This window comes from Chionomys nivalis, chromosome 8, assembly GCF_950005125.1.
Source record: "Chionomys nivalis chromosome 8, mChiNiv1.1, whole genome shotgun sequence".
In the NCBI taxonomy this organism is placed as follows: Eukaryota; Metazoa; Chordata; class Mammalia; order Rodentia; family Cricetidae; genus Chionomys; species Chionomys nivalis.
The window spans coordinates 69501226-69515835 of record NC_080093.1 but is presented as its reverse complement, the minus strand read 5'-3'; the positions used below and the strand labels follow the sequence as shown (position 1 = coordinate 69515835).

Below are 14610 nucleotides of genomic sequence, written 5' to 3'. Positions count from 1 at the left end.
ATGGACTCAGTGATGTCTGAACTAGACAGGGTTATCTGCCTGAGTTCTGAGGGGGAGGAAGAAGCCTCAGACCTACTGAAGACCCATCTCCAATTCCTAGGAGCCTCCTGTCACTTGCCACCGTGAGGACCTGAAGAGGCCATCCGATGAAGCTGATGTATGTGTGTTGTGAGCTGAGGAACCAGGCTGGAGGTGGGCGGTAAGCTGGGGATGGTGGGCCTCTCTGACTGGTGTTCTTGACCGCAACAGTCTTGTCTGCCTGGAATTTTGTTCCGCTGCCCACTTGTCTTCAGGCGGGAGACCCTCATCCAAGTGACCGGGACAGTGGAACTCTCGGAGGAGATCAAGGTAGCACCTGCTTGTCTTTGGCAGTGAGGAGTATTGAGGATTCACTTGCCGTAGGAGTGATGGGGATGGTCTTCCTGCATGGGCTCCCTACTTTGGTCTTTTCTTAAATAACACCCAGGCTTGCACAGCTGCAAATGAACAACAAACCACCTGGATTTGTTTGACATTTATAGGGTTGTTTTTGTCAGGGAGGCCTGTTGTTAATTTTTATTTTGGTTTTGGTTTTCTTTGGTTTTGGTGTTTTGAGACTTGATTTCTATGTTACATTGGAAGTCTCTCTGTAGACCAGGCTGGTCTTGAACTCACAGAGAGGGACCCGCCTCTGCTTCTGAGTGCTGGTATTAAAGGCGAGGCCAGAACCCCCAGCTTTGTTTGCCTTTGAGTTAGAGTCTCACAGTGTAGCCAGACTAGCCTAAAACTTATGATCTTCCAACTGTAGCCTCCCAAGTACTGGGATGAGGGCCATGTACCACAGTCGCCACGGGTAGTTACATGTTCTTTTTAGGAGGCTCCCCTCTGATGCTAAGGAGTGAGTGACACGTTAGCCTATCACAGTAGAGAAATAAGATGAGGCAGGGAATTGGCTCCTTTCCTTCCCTGTGTAAGCGAGCACAGGTCTGGGGTCTTGAGCCTGTCCTGACAGACACTTGTCCCGCTCCACAGGCCTCCTCCACGCTCAACCTCTGCAGTTCGGTCTCCATCTCCTTCAACAGCAGCAAGCATTTCCATCTGTACGGCAACAAATCCTCCACCGCTCAGGTACAGACCTCAGAAGCCTGAGAGCCAGCAGCAGAGAGGTCTGGGAACCCATGCAGAGCTCACAGGAGGGGGTCACATGGGAGAAGGGAAGCTCTGACCCCAGTCAGAGCCTCCTCTAACCCAAATCCTTGTGAGGTGGGAGGTGTCGCTTCACTGGGAAGCAGACCAAACGCAGGGTCACTTGTCTGAGATGTCATGGACGCGGACGTCTGCTAAAGATCAGAGCAATGGTACCTTAGCAAAGGGGCCACCAGCTCAGCTGTGAGCACAGCGGCCCAGGCTTAGGGGATCAGGCGACTCAGTGTGGCCAGAAGATGGATTTAAACCCAGAAAGCAAGTTCTTCTGGGCTCTGAGTGCCCAACTGAGGTGCTTCCCCTGGCAAACCATGGCAAACCATGTAAGTCTCAGGGCAGCCAGCAGAACATGTGACCAAGTGACAGGCGAGGGCAATGGGTGACACATTTACGGAAAAGGATCTGTGGCCAGAGCCCAACGCTATGATGCAACCCACGCATAAGAGATAAGACTGGGGGTGGACCAGGCACACAGGGGCGTTTTGAGGGTCTCTTCCCCCCATCTAGCTCTCGTCCCCAGGTCCTCATGAAGGTTGACGTGGTCTATGAGAAGGAGATGACGCACCTGTATGTGCTCAGCAGTATTGGGGGGCTGGTGCTTCTCTCGCTGATTTTCCTAGCGCTCTACAAGGTAGGAACTTTTAATGGTTAAGCATTGCCAAGACAGCTAAGGCAAGGGGGGTGGGGGTGGGGAGGGTGCTGGCAGGCACCAGGGAGGAGCATACTGGACCGGGGAGTATAAGTCACAGCATAAGCCTCGGCTCACCCCATCCTTCTATAGATAGGCTTGTAAGACTCAAAGAACAAGTGAACTGTCACTCAGTTCAATGCAGGCCCAGTCAGGATGAGGGTGAGGGGGGAAGAGAAAGGAGGTACGCACGTACTGAGAACCTTCTGGTACAGCTACTGTTGAGATATAAATATGGCCCTCACTCATATAAGTTCACGGTCAACACAGACAGGAGTGAGCACAATGAAGCCTATACCAGGGCCTGTGTATTCTGGAACATGTAATGGAGGTACCTGACTCTGGCTGGAGGACCTGGAGAGGGGTCACCTAGAAGAGGCAACATTTGAGCTGAAATCTGGACAAGAGTAAAAGTTAGGAAGAGAGAGGGCCAGAGGACAGGTGTTCCCTTGGAAAGGCTCCAGAGTTTCAGAAAAGAAGCCTGCTGCCACGGCCACACTGCAGTCCCGGCTCTCGGGTGTCAGAGGTAGACTCTGCAAACTCAAGGTCAGCACAAGGTGCCTATGGAGACACTGTCTCAAAATTTAAGGGAGAGGGGCTGGAAAGATGGCTCAGAGGTTAAGAGTATGTGCTGCTCTTCCAAAGGTCCTGGGTTCAGTTCACAGCACCTACATGACAGTTCACAACTGTCTGTAACTCCAGGGGATCCAACATCCTCACACAGACATGCATGCAAGCAAAACACCAATGTACATACAATTAAAAAAAAAAAGATAAGGGAGAGAGACAAAAAACGGGGTAGAGCCACACAGCCTGCTGGGCTTGCTTCCTAGCAAGTGCTCGTCAATCAAGCTACAGCTTAGCCCACAGGAAACTTTTTTGTTTGTTTGTTTTGTTTTGTTTTCCAAGATGAGGTTTCTTTGTGTAGCAGCTCTGGCTGTCCTGGAACTGGCTTTGTAGACCAGGCTGGCCTTGAACTCACTGAGATTCACCTGCTTCTGCCTTCTGGGCACTGGGATTAAAGGCGTGCACCACTGTTTCTGGCCCCACAGAGAGCATCAGTATGTAGCCCAGTATGGCTAAAACTCAAGATCCTCCTGTCTTTCCTCCTGAATTTTGGGACTGTGATCTTGGGCCACCAAGCCTGGCTGATATATGGCATGGTGTATCTAATGAGTCTAAAGAATAAATTACCAAACTTAAAGCTTTTTAAAGTAGTTAGGAGATTTAAAAAAATATCTATTTCTTTCATTTTATTATTTTCTGTGGGGGATGGAGGGAACAAGATCTCACCATGTAGCTCTGACTGCCTAGAATTTTTGATGTATGACTCCAGAGTGCTAGCATGTACCACCATGCCTAACCAAAATGGCTTTTATTTGTGGGCTGGAGAGTTGACTCAGTGGTTAAGAGAACTTGTTGATTTTGCAAAGGACCCAAATTCAATTCCCAGCACCCACATGGAGGCTCACCACCTCCTCACACACCATGCATACAAAACACTCATAAACACAAAATAATAATAAATAAAAAAGGATCTAAATTTTTTTAAAATTTCCTACAATTGGTAGTATTGATAGAGGCCGCTCATTCATTTCCCAGCTGCCCAGACCTGAAATAACCACACAGAAACTGTATTAATTGCCATACTGTTTAGCCAATACCTTAAGCATATTTCTGGTTAACTCTTATATCTTAAATTAACCCATTTCCATTATTTTATATTTTACCACAAGGCTCATGGTTTACCAACAAGGTTCCAGGTGTCTGTCTCCTGCAGCGGCTACATGGCTTCTCTTTGACTCCGCCTTCTTTCTCCCAGCATTCAGTTCAATTTTTCCATCTAGTTCAATTCTGCTAAGCCACTGACTGAAACAGCTTTATTCACTAACCAATAAAAGCAACCCAGATACAGAAGGACCTCCCACACCGTGGTGGGAGTGGCAGGGGAAGGATGCCTTAGTGCCCAGGTAGAGGTCAGTGGACAACTTTCAGGAGCGTGCTCTCTCCTTCCACTGCAGCTCTGGGGACCAGACTCAAGTCAACAGGCTTGTGTGGCCGATTTCCAAGCAGCAAGCATGCAGACACCCCCATCCTCAAAGCAGCCGCCATGTGGCTGCAGTGTATCTTATTTGGTGGCATAGGGTGTCTTCAAGTCTTGCAGGGGCTGCTGGTCTCTGGACGTCGGCCCACTCTGTATATTTCTGACAGGTTGGCTTCTTCAAAAGGAACCTGAAGGAGAAGATGGAGGCCGATGGAAGTGTCCTGAACGGAAGCCCTGGCGAAGACGCGGACCCTCTGGCAGCATCTGGAGAAGAGACCAAAGATCCGGGCTGCTTAGAGCCCCTCCATGAGGGGGACAAGGACACTGAGGCCTAGGTCTGATACTCCAACAGCCCAGGACTAGACTCGAGAGCACTGGCACTAACCAGCTTCAGCCACGTGACGCTGTGTACCCTATCCTTGGCTAGTCATGGCTGTTCCTAGCCCTAAATTTCCTTGTTGTGGGCATAGAGCTCCTACCTATCTACAGGTGTGGGATAAGACTCTGCGGAGGGAGGCCGGGGGGGGGGGTGGCAGAGGCGAAGCCCTGTCTTTGCTAGCCTGCCTTACTGGCTCCCAGAGAGAATCTTTGATCTAAACTTGAAGACACTGTCATCTCCAGGATCCTGTTACACTCCGGTCCTCCCAACTGCCCCCGGATGTCCCAGCCTTCTGGATCTGCCGCACGCTCTCTCCTGCCTAGGGTCTAGCCTGGGCTCTGCTGACAGACTGCAAATCCCACCTGTGCCATTGCATTGCTATTGCAGGTGCCTTCTTCTTGAGTCAAAGACAAAATTCTTGATGAGCCTTAGAAGGCATTGCAAAAGCAGGCCCAGTGGTCCTCCCAGCCTCTGCTGCAGATAACCTGCCTGTTTCCCACTCTTTCCTGCTCTCTCCGTCTGCAGTCACTGCAGCCTTTCCTGTGTCCTCTTCTGCCTGGAACATCCCTGCCTCCTCCTGTCCTGCAAGGGAGGGTCCACACTGTGAGCGAGCATTGCAGCAGCCTGCACTTGTTTCTTGTCTCCCAGGCTGTGTTCGTCCTCTCTTTGATGTTTTAATCCCTGCCTCCCAGTGAGCTCCTTGAAGTTAGTGCATCCATATCTATCCTGTTCACCTTGGGGATCTCTGGTGACATCACAGGGTAGGGATGTAGGAGGTACTTGATACAGTTTCATTAAATTGGTGATGAAGGCTGTGGTAAGAGAGAAACAGGATGGATGAGCCCCAGACATTGCATCCTTGAAGCCTCTGATTTCCAGACTCCTTCACACCCTGCTCAGTCCCCAGCTCCCACACAGAAGGAGCTCAAGGAGCCCCCTGCACAAAGCATACGCATAGTGGTTTGAATGAGAGATGCCTCACACGGGCATCTGAACACTTGGTCCCCCGCTGGAGGGACTTTCTGAGAGGTGTGGGGAGGCGCAGCCTTGCTTGAAGAAGTCTGTCTGGGGAGGAGCCTTACCCCGCCTGCAGTCCTCACTTTGCTTTGTGCTTACAGCTGATGTGCCCTCTTGTTTCCTTCTGTCTTGCCAGTCGCTGACTGTTGTGTCTTCCCGCTGTGATAGACTCTTACCCTCTGGAACCATGAGCCCAATAAACTTTCTTCTGTAAGTTGCCGTGAGTGTGATAGTCTGTCACGGCAACAGAAAAGGAAGGAACACAACATGCCTGCATCGTGTGTGAAATTACGTAAGTGTGGGATTACGTCCAGTTCTGATGGTCCCGTGCGGGGCCTGGCTCAGCATTCCAGCCTAGCTCATAGAAAGGAATATATTCCTCTACATTTTTACCAAGTAGAGCCACAATCATCAACCCTGCCTCTTTTCTCCTGTATTAGGTTTTGCTTTCTCTGCTTGATTTTTTGCAGCAGCTGCTGCAGTAATGCACCCTAACAAAAGCAGCTTCCAGAAGAAAGGTTTATTTTGCCTTGCACTTCCAGAAGGGCTATGAGCGACTGTGGCAGAGGAGGCAGGAGCCAGGAGGCAGGAGCTTAAGTGTTGACCCACTGCTCGGGCGGTTTGGAATCAGAGAGCAAACAGGATGTGAAGGAGGATATAAAAACTCAGAACCCACCCCTGACCCACTTCCTCCAATGAGGCTCTGCCTCCTGAAGGTCCCATATCCTTCCTAAACAATATCACCAACTGCGGACCAAGTCTTCAAATAACACGAGCCTTCACGGAGGTCTCCATTCAGGTCTCGTCATCCGTCTCTGCCTTTGCCATCATGGCCCTCAGGCGGCCAACCCTGACCTGCAGCTAACACTGTGGGTTAATTCCGAACGGAAGCATAGGAAAGAGACTAAATGGAAGAAGAGGCTAAGCAATTGGCAGTTTTTTAGGATGTGGGAGTAAAGAGACTGGAGAGATGGCTCAGTTGTTAAGAACACATATGCTCAGGCACTGTTCCACAATGGTCACGCTAGGAACCAATGAGTTTAGTGGCCTTCCTTCCAGAGCATAGCTGAGGGTTACCTACAGGAATATGGGTGCTCCTTCCAAAGACAAGGCTGCAAGCAAAGTCTTAACCTAGCAGGGTTGTTGACTTTCCCACGGCTACACACTCAGAGCGTCACCTGTCTCAGTCTTCCCCAATCTAGGTAGTCCAGCCTCTGAGGCCACGTGCAACTGGGGCACAGTCATATGCAACAGGTGGTATGGCACAGCTGGGCACTCAGATGAGGTCCCCGGCCCGCCCCGCCCCTCTGTGAGGGCGTGTTAACACTCAAGTTCAGCTGGAAAGCTTTGTCGAAAAGCTTTTTTTGGGCTCAGCTGGACTTCTGAAGATGGAGACTGGCTCAGGGTATAACCATGTTGAAGGCACCTGCTGCCAAGCCTAATGACCTGCCTTACTTAACTCCTAGGACCATACAGAGGAGGGAGAGAACAGACTCCTGAAAGCTGTCCTCTGACCTCCACAAGTGAGCTACACACAGCCACGTCATGTCCATGTCTACATATATACACACTCTCACATACAAACACACAAAATGAACAATGGATCTAAGAATAAAAATCTAGGTGCTGAAGAAGCAGCTTGGTGGTTAAGAACACTTGTTGCATTAATCATTAGGGAGAAACATTGGGCTGAGGAAAAAGCATTCCTTGCTTACGGAGGGCCCAGGTTCAGTTCTTGGCACTCACACGGTGGCTCACAGCCATCTGTAATTCCAGTTCCAGAGGATCCCACACCTGCTTCTGGCACCGGCCACATTCTTATTATTCAAACTCACATGCAGGCAAAAACGCTTGTTCACATAAAGAGTAAAATCTATCTATCTATCTATCTATCTATCTATCTATCTATCCATCCATCCATCCATCCATCCATCCATCTATCTATCTATCTATCTATCTATCTATCTATCTATCTATCTATCTATCATCTATCATCATCTATCTATTATCTATCTATCTATCTATCTATCTATCTATCTATCTATCTATCATCTATCTATCTATCTGTCTATCTATCCATCTGTCTATCTATCTATCCATCTGTCTATCTATCTATCCATCTGTCTATCTATCTATCTATCTATCTATCTATCTATCTATCTATCTATCTATCTATCTAACCTGACTCCAAGCAAGGCAGAGCGCTCAGCTGCAACCCCAGAACTGGAAAGCAAAGGCAAGAGGACAGACATGAGTTCCCAGGGCTACACGGTGAACCCAGGCTAGCCGGGGATACAGATTAAAGCCCAGTCTCAAAAATAAAAATAAAAAAGCATTTTCATCAGGACACAGAGGCTGGAAACTTGAGAGCTTGGGGCCTGCTTGGTCTACATTGGGAGTTCCAGGTTAAAGAGGACCACATAGTAAGACTGTCTCAAAAATATATATATTTAAAAGTACATATTTGAAACTAGCGATATAGCTCAGTGTTGGAACACTTGCCTGACAAATGCAAGGCTCTGAACTCAAACGCCAGTCCTATAAAAAATAAATCCAAATATAAAACAAAAGAACTGAATATTTAAAAGCCAGGCATGAAGTCAGGCATAATGACACATGGCTTTCATTTGGGAGGCAAAGGTAGGTGGATCTCTGTGCATTTGAGGCCAGCTTGATCTACATAAAACATACCAGGGCAGGCCGGGCGGTGGTGGCGCACGCCTTTAATCCCAGCACTCGGGAGGCAGAGGCAGGCGGATCTCTGTGAGTTCTCTGTGGTCTACAAGAGCTAGTTCCGGGACAGGCTCCAAAACCACAGAGAAACCCTGTCTCGAAAAACCAAAAAAAGCCGGGCGGTGGTGGCGCACGCCTTTAATCCCAGCACTTGGGAGGCAGAGGCAGGTGGATCTCTGTGAGTTCGAGACCAGCCTGGTCTACAGAGCTAGTTCCAGGAAAGGCTCTAAAGCTACAGAGAAACCCTGTCTCGAAAAACCAAAAAAAAATAAATAAATAAATAGAAAAACCAAAAAAAAAAAAAAAAAAACCATACCAGGGCATCCAGGGTGACACAGAAAGACCATGTCTCAAAAAATAAATAAAATAAAATAAAATAAGCTAGGTATGAAGTCTTTGGATACAGCTCCACTGGGTACAGAGCTGAAGATGTGACTGGAAGGCATCTAAGCAGGGTGCTACTTTAATTGTGGCACTCCCTTGCCTTGGTTCAACTCCCAGCTTCTATAATTTGGGTGTGGTGCAGCACACCTGTACTCTTAACACTCGGCATAATCCAACAGCCAGATCTTGAGTGTGAGACCAGCCTGGGCTAGCTGGACATACCATTTCAGGAGAAAAAGGAGGAGCAAAAGGAGCAGGAAAAAAGAAAGGAAGGGGGCGGCTGCAGTGGCCGCTGGGCAGTGGCTGCTTGCATGAAGTTCATAAAAGTCTTTAAATTACTGTAAGATTTCACTTGAACAACAATGGTCTACTTCCAAAAGTACTTTCAACTTTGAAAACCAGGCTAACGGAACTGATCAGGATGTCCCTTCCAGAGTTGAGGCGAAATGGCCTTCCAAGTTATTTGTTCTTTATAAGTTTGAAGGCCCTGAGGATGGGAATGACACCAGAACCCAAGGAGCAAAGACACTCAAATGTGCCCATGTGGCCCAGCTCCAGGCAGAGGTGGAGCTAGGTAAATGTAGTATGAATGTCAAATCTGGTCTTAGTCGCATAGTAACTGAGCAACCTCTGACCTCCGTGACTGTGTCCCCTTCTGTGGAGTAAACCTTCAGAGGGCTCCATCAGGCCCTCCCTCAAAATGTGCCCCCAACAGCACTGTTCCCAAGGTGGGACCTGCCCTCCTCTGCTAAGGTCACAAAAGTCCATATCCCAGAATCCTCCAGTCTCACTGATCTTAGATCTGCATCAGTCCGAGTCTGGAACTTGGATGGGAAAGCAGGTATGGCAAGGTGGTCCCTTCAGTTGATACAGGGGTTCAGAGAAAGCAGACCTGTGACCAACCGATCCCAGCTGGCCAGGCACTGAGGAGTGGTCAAGCAGGTACGCCCCCCCCCGCTCCCCCCCCCCCCCAGTCTCAAGAGCCTAGGGAGATCTACTGAAGTGCTGACTGGGGATGCAGGGTGGGGTTAAGCCAGGTGTGACAGGAAACAGCTGTACCTAGGTATGAGCACCCTGGTGTTTTCTGGCCTAAGCACAGATCCGTTGTTTAGAAAGAGTTGAGGACTTCCTCTCCCCTCCTGCAACCAGTCACTCTGAATGTATGCAGCATGCAAGAGCAGGACATGAACTTCGGTGTCCACAGGCAAATAAACCATGCCCTGAACTCTGGCTGCTAAGATCCCACAGAACCACTGAGCACAAAAGATTTCTGAGCAAGACCCAGAGCTGCAGTTCTGACTGGCGTCTCCCACTGTTCAGGGAACTGTCCACAAACACATCTTAGGGACAAGTCTCTTACCACATGAAAGTTTTATTGAACTCAAAGGGCTCCAAAGCCTGAGGAAGACAAGGTAGACTGGGGTTTGCTCTGAGAGGCCCAGGCCCTACCCCTTGGGCCCCACCCCCCACCTACCTACCCTTTGCCTTCTTCCTGGTTTCACAAGGGTCTCAGCAGCTACCAATCTACGCTACCCTACTCTAATTCAGTGACACTCCCTTGCCCTCCCCCCTCCCCATCAGTACTCTGCCAGGACAGGCCTCCAGCGAAGGAGACGCTGCTGCTGCTGCGGAGGCAAGCAGCATGGATCTCTCCTGGGGCTTCCTGTTGCCTGTCTGGCCTCCCTCCAACCCCTCTTCGCAGCCCACTTCTCATACTTCTCGAGGGCATATGACTTCCTGCACCCTGACCCGTCTTCTGGAATATTCCACCTTTCTATTCTCCAGCTTTTCCATTATCCTCTCAAGCGGTTTCTCTAAGTTTCCTGACCCCTTCTCTTCCGCCCATCACCTCCCCACCCTTGACTGCTCAGCGCCGGCCGGCTGCGTGGGTCCGCTGGTGGCGGATGAGGTCGGAGCTCTGCGAGAAGGCCTTTCCACAGTCATCACACTTGTAGGGTCGCTCCCCACTGTGCACGCGATGGTGCTGCAGCAGCGTGGAGGAGCGGCAGAAGCCCTTGCCGCACACAGCACAGCGGTAGGGCCTCTCGCCTGTGTGGGAGCGCTGGTGCTGAATGAGGGTGGAGGAGCGGTTGAAGGTCTTGCCGCAGTCGGGGCAGCTGTACGTGCGGCCTGGCAGATGGGTGCGGGCATGGATGGCCAGAACCGAGCTCTGGCCAAAGCGCTTGCCGCACTCCGGGCACTTGAAGGGCTTTTCCCGGGCGTGGCTGCGGGCATGCGGGATAAGTGCCGAGCGTTGGGAGAAGCTCTTGCCACAGATGCCGCAGCTGAAAGGCCGCTGCCCAGTGTGCACTCTCTGGTGGCTGCGCAGGGATGAGTTCTGGCTATAGCACTTGCCACACTCTGGGCAGCTGTAGGGCCGCTCGTGGCTGTGGGTGCGCTGGTGCCGCAGGAGGTAGGAGCTGTCGCCGAAGGCCTTGCCACAGTGTGGGCACTTGTAGGGCTTCTGGCCAGAGTGTGTGCGCTGGTGACGAAGAAGGTAAGAGCTATCTGCGAAGGCCTTGCCGCACCTGGGACACTTGTAGGGCCGCTCGCCGGTATGGGTACGCTGGTGTTTGATGAGGTCAGAGCTCTGGGAAAAGGCCTTGCTGCACACCTCACATTTGTAAGGCTTCTCGCCGGTATGGATGCGCTGGTGCTGGATCAGGGTAGAGCCTCGCCCAAAGCTCTTCCCACAGATGCCGCAGATGTTAGGTCGGGGGCCTTGCCCACCCCTGGCCCGGCCACCTCTACGGCCTGGACCACGAAGGGTCCCTGTCAGATTTAGGGGATTCTGGAGCATCTCAAACTGGGGTGTGGCCAGCAGGGACCCTGCAGGCATATCAAATGGTGCTCCTAGAGGCAGTGCCCCTGCGGGTTGCTCCCCAAACCCCTGAGTAAAGGAGTCCAGGGGGTGCACTCCTAAGGAGATGCTCAATGGATTCTTTTCCTCGGGGTTCAGAAGCATGTCTGCACCTTCCTGGAATTTGGAACTTTGAGTTTCAAATTCGGGGCTATGGGCTTTGAACTCTGGGTTCCGAGCTTCATCTCCAGAGTTCTGCGGTGCATACCCGGGACTCTGGGATTCATACCCGGGGCTTGGAGATTCAAATTGGGGGCTCTTCGATACATATCCAGGGCTTTTGGGTTCATACCTAGGGCTCCCGGGTTCATAGCCTGGACTCTTGGGATCATAGCCAGGGCTTTGCGGCTCATACCTGGGACTCTGGGATTCAAACTCGGGGCTCTGAGGATCTGATTCAGGACTTCTGGGTGCAAACTCAGGGCTTGGGGGCACAAACCCAGGGCTTCGGGATTCAAACCCTGGGCTTTCAGGCTCAAACCTGGGGCTCTGGGACTCAAACTCTGGGCTTTGGGGTTCAAACTCTGGGCTTTGGGGTTCGAGCCCAAAAGGTATTTCTTCAACTTCATAGTCCCCACGGTCTTCTTGCTGAGAAACTGCCCCTTCACTTTCATTTGTGTTGCCTGTGGGATCAGAGAATTATAGAAAATAGATTGATTGGTGGGTCTGGAAGGTCATTGGGTCCATTACTGCCACACACTTCTCTTCCCCACTCCCCAAGCGGGGTCGCTGGCCCTAAATCGAGGTGCTGAAATTTACCACCTCCTCTCCAAAGACCCGGGACACCAAGTCTCCACCCCCAACCCCACTCCCAAGTGTCTGTGCTTCCGGCCTTATTTTCCTCCCACAGGCCACAGCCCTGTTTTCTGGTACACTCCGAAGAGGCGCGGTCCTTCCCTCACCTTTGAGAGACCCTTCGGGGCTGCCCGTTTCGTCAGGACTGTGCACATCCCCAGGCTCGAGGCCCCACGACGACGCCTCCCGCTCCATCCCTGCCAGCTCCCAGGGCAGCGGCCGTGGCGATGGCGGACGATCCTGCAACCCAGTTCGAGTGTCCGGAGCCCCGAGCCCTCGCCACCCGCCGTTTCAGAGCCGCCCAGGAGACCGGGTGGCCTGGTTCGGGCCGCGAAGGCCGGACGTCTTGACCCTGGGCCTCTCCGGCCCCGCCCCTGCCCGCGGCCCCGCCCCCCTCCCAAGGTCTCGGATTGTCCTGCGGCCCTCACCGGCCCTCGCGTCGTGGCCACGGAGGCGAAGAGGCTAATCTACTCCTCCGGCCGTCCCCAGCCACTGCTCCCAGCCCGAGACCCCTCGTCTTGCCCCCCCCAAGCCCCGGCTGGGCTACTGCTCTCCCGTCCCCTCCCCCCCCACAGGAAGTGTCCGTCCCTGGCCAGTTTCCCCCGCTGGCTCGCGCCGCGGCCTCTCTAGGAGCGGCTGGAGGTGGAAACTCGTTGGCATTAACCCTGGACTGGCTCGCCCGGGCGTTGGGGTGGGGGCGACCCGACGCCCCAGAGGCGGAGGGAAGGACGACAGCAGTTTGTGTGCCTACATCGCGAGTCTCAGCCTGTCCAGGGACCTATCTGCAGACCTCTCGGACCGTGTGCCCGGCCACTGAGTGTGGCCAAAGGCGAGACGACAAGCGAGACCAAGGTCAGCGAGGAGGAGCGACGCTTCCTAGCGCCAGCGGGGGAGGCGGCTAGCTCCTTTCCTCAGCCTCGGGGTTCACTCGGACTGGCCCCGGGAACGTGGGCGACCGCTCGTTTGACCGCGTCTCCAGGTTCTGAAGCCCAAAACGCGCCAGCCAGCCCAACTACGGCGGTGACACCCGCGCCCACTCCCCCGCCCACGTCCTCCACCCCCCGCGCCGCGGCTCGTTGCCAGAGAGACAGCCCCGCCTCCGCGCTGCGAGGCTCCGCCCACTCCGCCGACGATTGGCCGCTAGGGCTGGCATTCTGGCCGCCACTTCCCACCTCCTTAGATCGCGGGTCTCCCAGGCTCCTGGTCTCATTGAGCTGAGGGTGCTCAAGTCTTTCCAAACTGCTGTCTGCCTGAAATGCCAGCAGGAATGTGAGTAGGAGGTGCCAGGCGTCTCCCCGCCAGCTCGCTCTGTGCTTTCAAAACTTTCCCCCGCGCCATTTGTCCTGTATTATGAAGAATGGAAGCCGAGGACTCTTAGGCTAGACACTCCCCCACGTTTCCTTGTTTCCTTCTAACCTCAGGTTTTACAGGTGCTGAGGGGTCAGTCAGCGATGCTCACTTTCACAAATCCTGAGTTCTGTTTAATCCCTGGTTTCCGGATTTTCCCGCACTGAAGCATGCAGGATAGTTCCGAGGTGAGGGTGACATTGAAGAGTTCCAGAAGGGAACCCGACAGAAGGGAGTCAACCTTTAAGGCATCTGGCTTGCATGGAGAGTTGGAAGGAAGCTATCAAGTTCAAAGGAAACTCCAGTACCCCAAACCACAAAAGGCGTCCAAATACCCAGAGATGAGCTCAACATGGACTATAGGAGGTTCTCTGGCAGCTAGATAAAAGCCAACAGTCCTTAGGGACTTTCTGAAGCTGGTTCCCCTCTACCAAAAGGAGTCATTTCCCTTTCCTCTGGCAGAGGGGAGAAGTGGTTACCTGTGGCAATGTCACATTTCAGAGTCTGTTAGTGTTAGTCATCTCTCCTGCCCTAAATTCCCTTCAGCTCTCAGGCCTCTCTCCCCCAGCTGCTCATTCTCCTTATAACCCTGTTATTCTAGACGATTGTCGTCTCCCCCTCCCCATTTCCCCCCTCCACTTCTCTCTGTGTTCCTGCTTCTCTCACTGTGTTTTCTCTATTCTCTGCCCCCCCACCCCCACTATTGTTCCCTCTCTTGCAGATAGCCCCTGTCCAGTCTGCTGGCCATGTTCAGTCTTCTTCCTCTCTCTGCTCTGGACTCTTCCAGATGTCTCCATCTGTTCTCCCTTATCTACAAGAAAAAGCTTTCCCCTTAAGATAGCAGGGAGTAGTTGCACCAGCAGTTGAAACAGAAGGGAACCAGGAAACACCGGCTAGGTGTGGCTTTGAAAGCTGGAGAATGTGACCCTGGGGAGATGATAATGTCCAACCTAGTCACTTTCTATTCTTCTGCCAAAACAAGTTTGGTAGCATTCTTGACAGCTAATGAGTCAAACTCTCCCATTTGCATGGTGCAGCATCTGTGGTTTTTTTGTTTCGTAACTAAACAAACTGGAAGAAACTGGTTGAAAGGAGAGACGGCATTTTTCTTTCTCTTGAGAAAAGATGGAAGCAGACATTTGGCATATGTCAAGTAGAGAGATCCCAGGGAGGGGGACGTG

At 52.1% G+C, this 14610-nt stretch overlaps 2 protein-coding genes across 2 annotated transcripts in view; one reads left to right on the top strand and one right to left on the bottom strand.

Annotated features, from left to right (window-relative positions):
* The window catches only part of Itgal (integrin subunit alpha L), a 37025-nt gene extending 32599 nt beyond the window's left edge, over window positions 1-4426 (top strand). The window contains exons 27-31 of the mRNA XM_057777749.1: window positions 101-157; window positions 250-348; window positions 1012-1107; window positions 1703-1813; window positions 4082-4426. Of these exons, the coding sequence (XP_057633732.1) occupies window positions 101-157; window positions 250-348; window positions 1012-1107; window positions 1703-1813; window positions 4082-4249 (531 nt within the window). The 3' untranslated portion in view covers window positions 4250-4426. The remainder of the gene's footprint in view (window positions 1-100; window positions 158-249; window positions 349-1011; window positions 1108-1702; window positions 1814-4081) is intronic.
* A 5393-nt stretch (window positions 4427-9819) lies between these two features.
* On the bottom strand, window positions 9820-12589 carry Znf768 (zinc finger protein 768). Its single transcript, XM_057778441.1, has 3 exons — window positions 12511-12589; window positions 12190-12322; window positions 9820-11910 (listed from the first exon to the last, which is right to left on the bottom strand). Exons 2-3 carry the CDS (start codon window positions 12275-12277, stop codon window positions 10295-10297), a joined length of 1704 nt encoding a protein of 567 aa, XP_057634424.1. The 5' UTR covers window positions 12278-12322; window positions 12511-12589; the 3' UTR covers window positions 9820-10294.
* Window positions 12590-14610: the final 2021 nt, after the last annotated feature.

What these genes read in the sequence shown, in the direction of transcription:
- Znf768 (XM_057778441.1), bottom strand. Translation starts at nt 12,277, where the DNA reads ATGGAGCGGGAGGCGTCGTCGTGGGGCCTCGAGCCTGGGGATGTGCAC. An exon ending in CCCCGAAGGGTCTCTCAAAG is followed by an intron (nt 11,911 to 12,189) that starts GTGAGGGAAGGA and finishes CTGATCCCACAG; the next exon opens with GCAACACAAATGAAAGTGAA.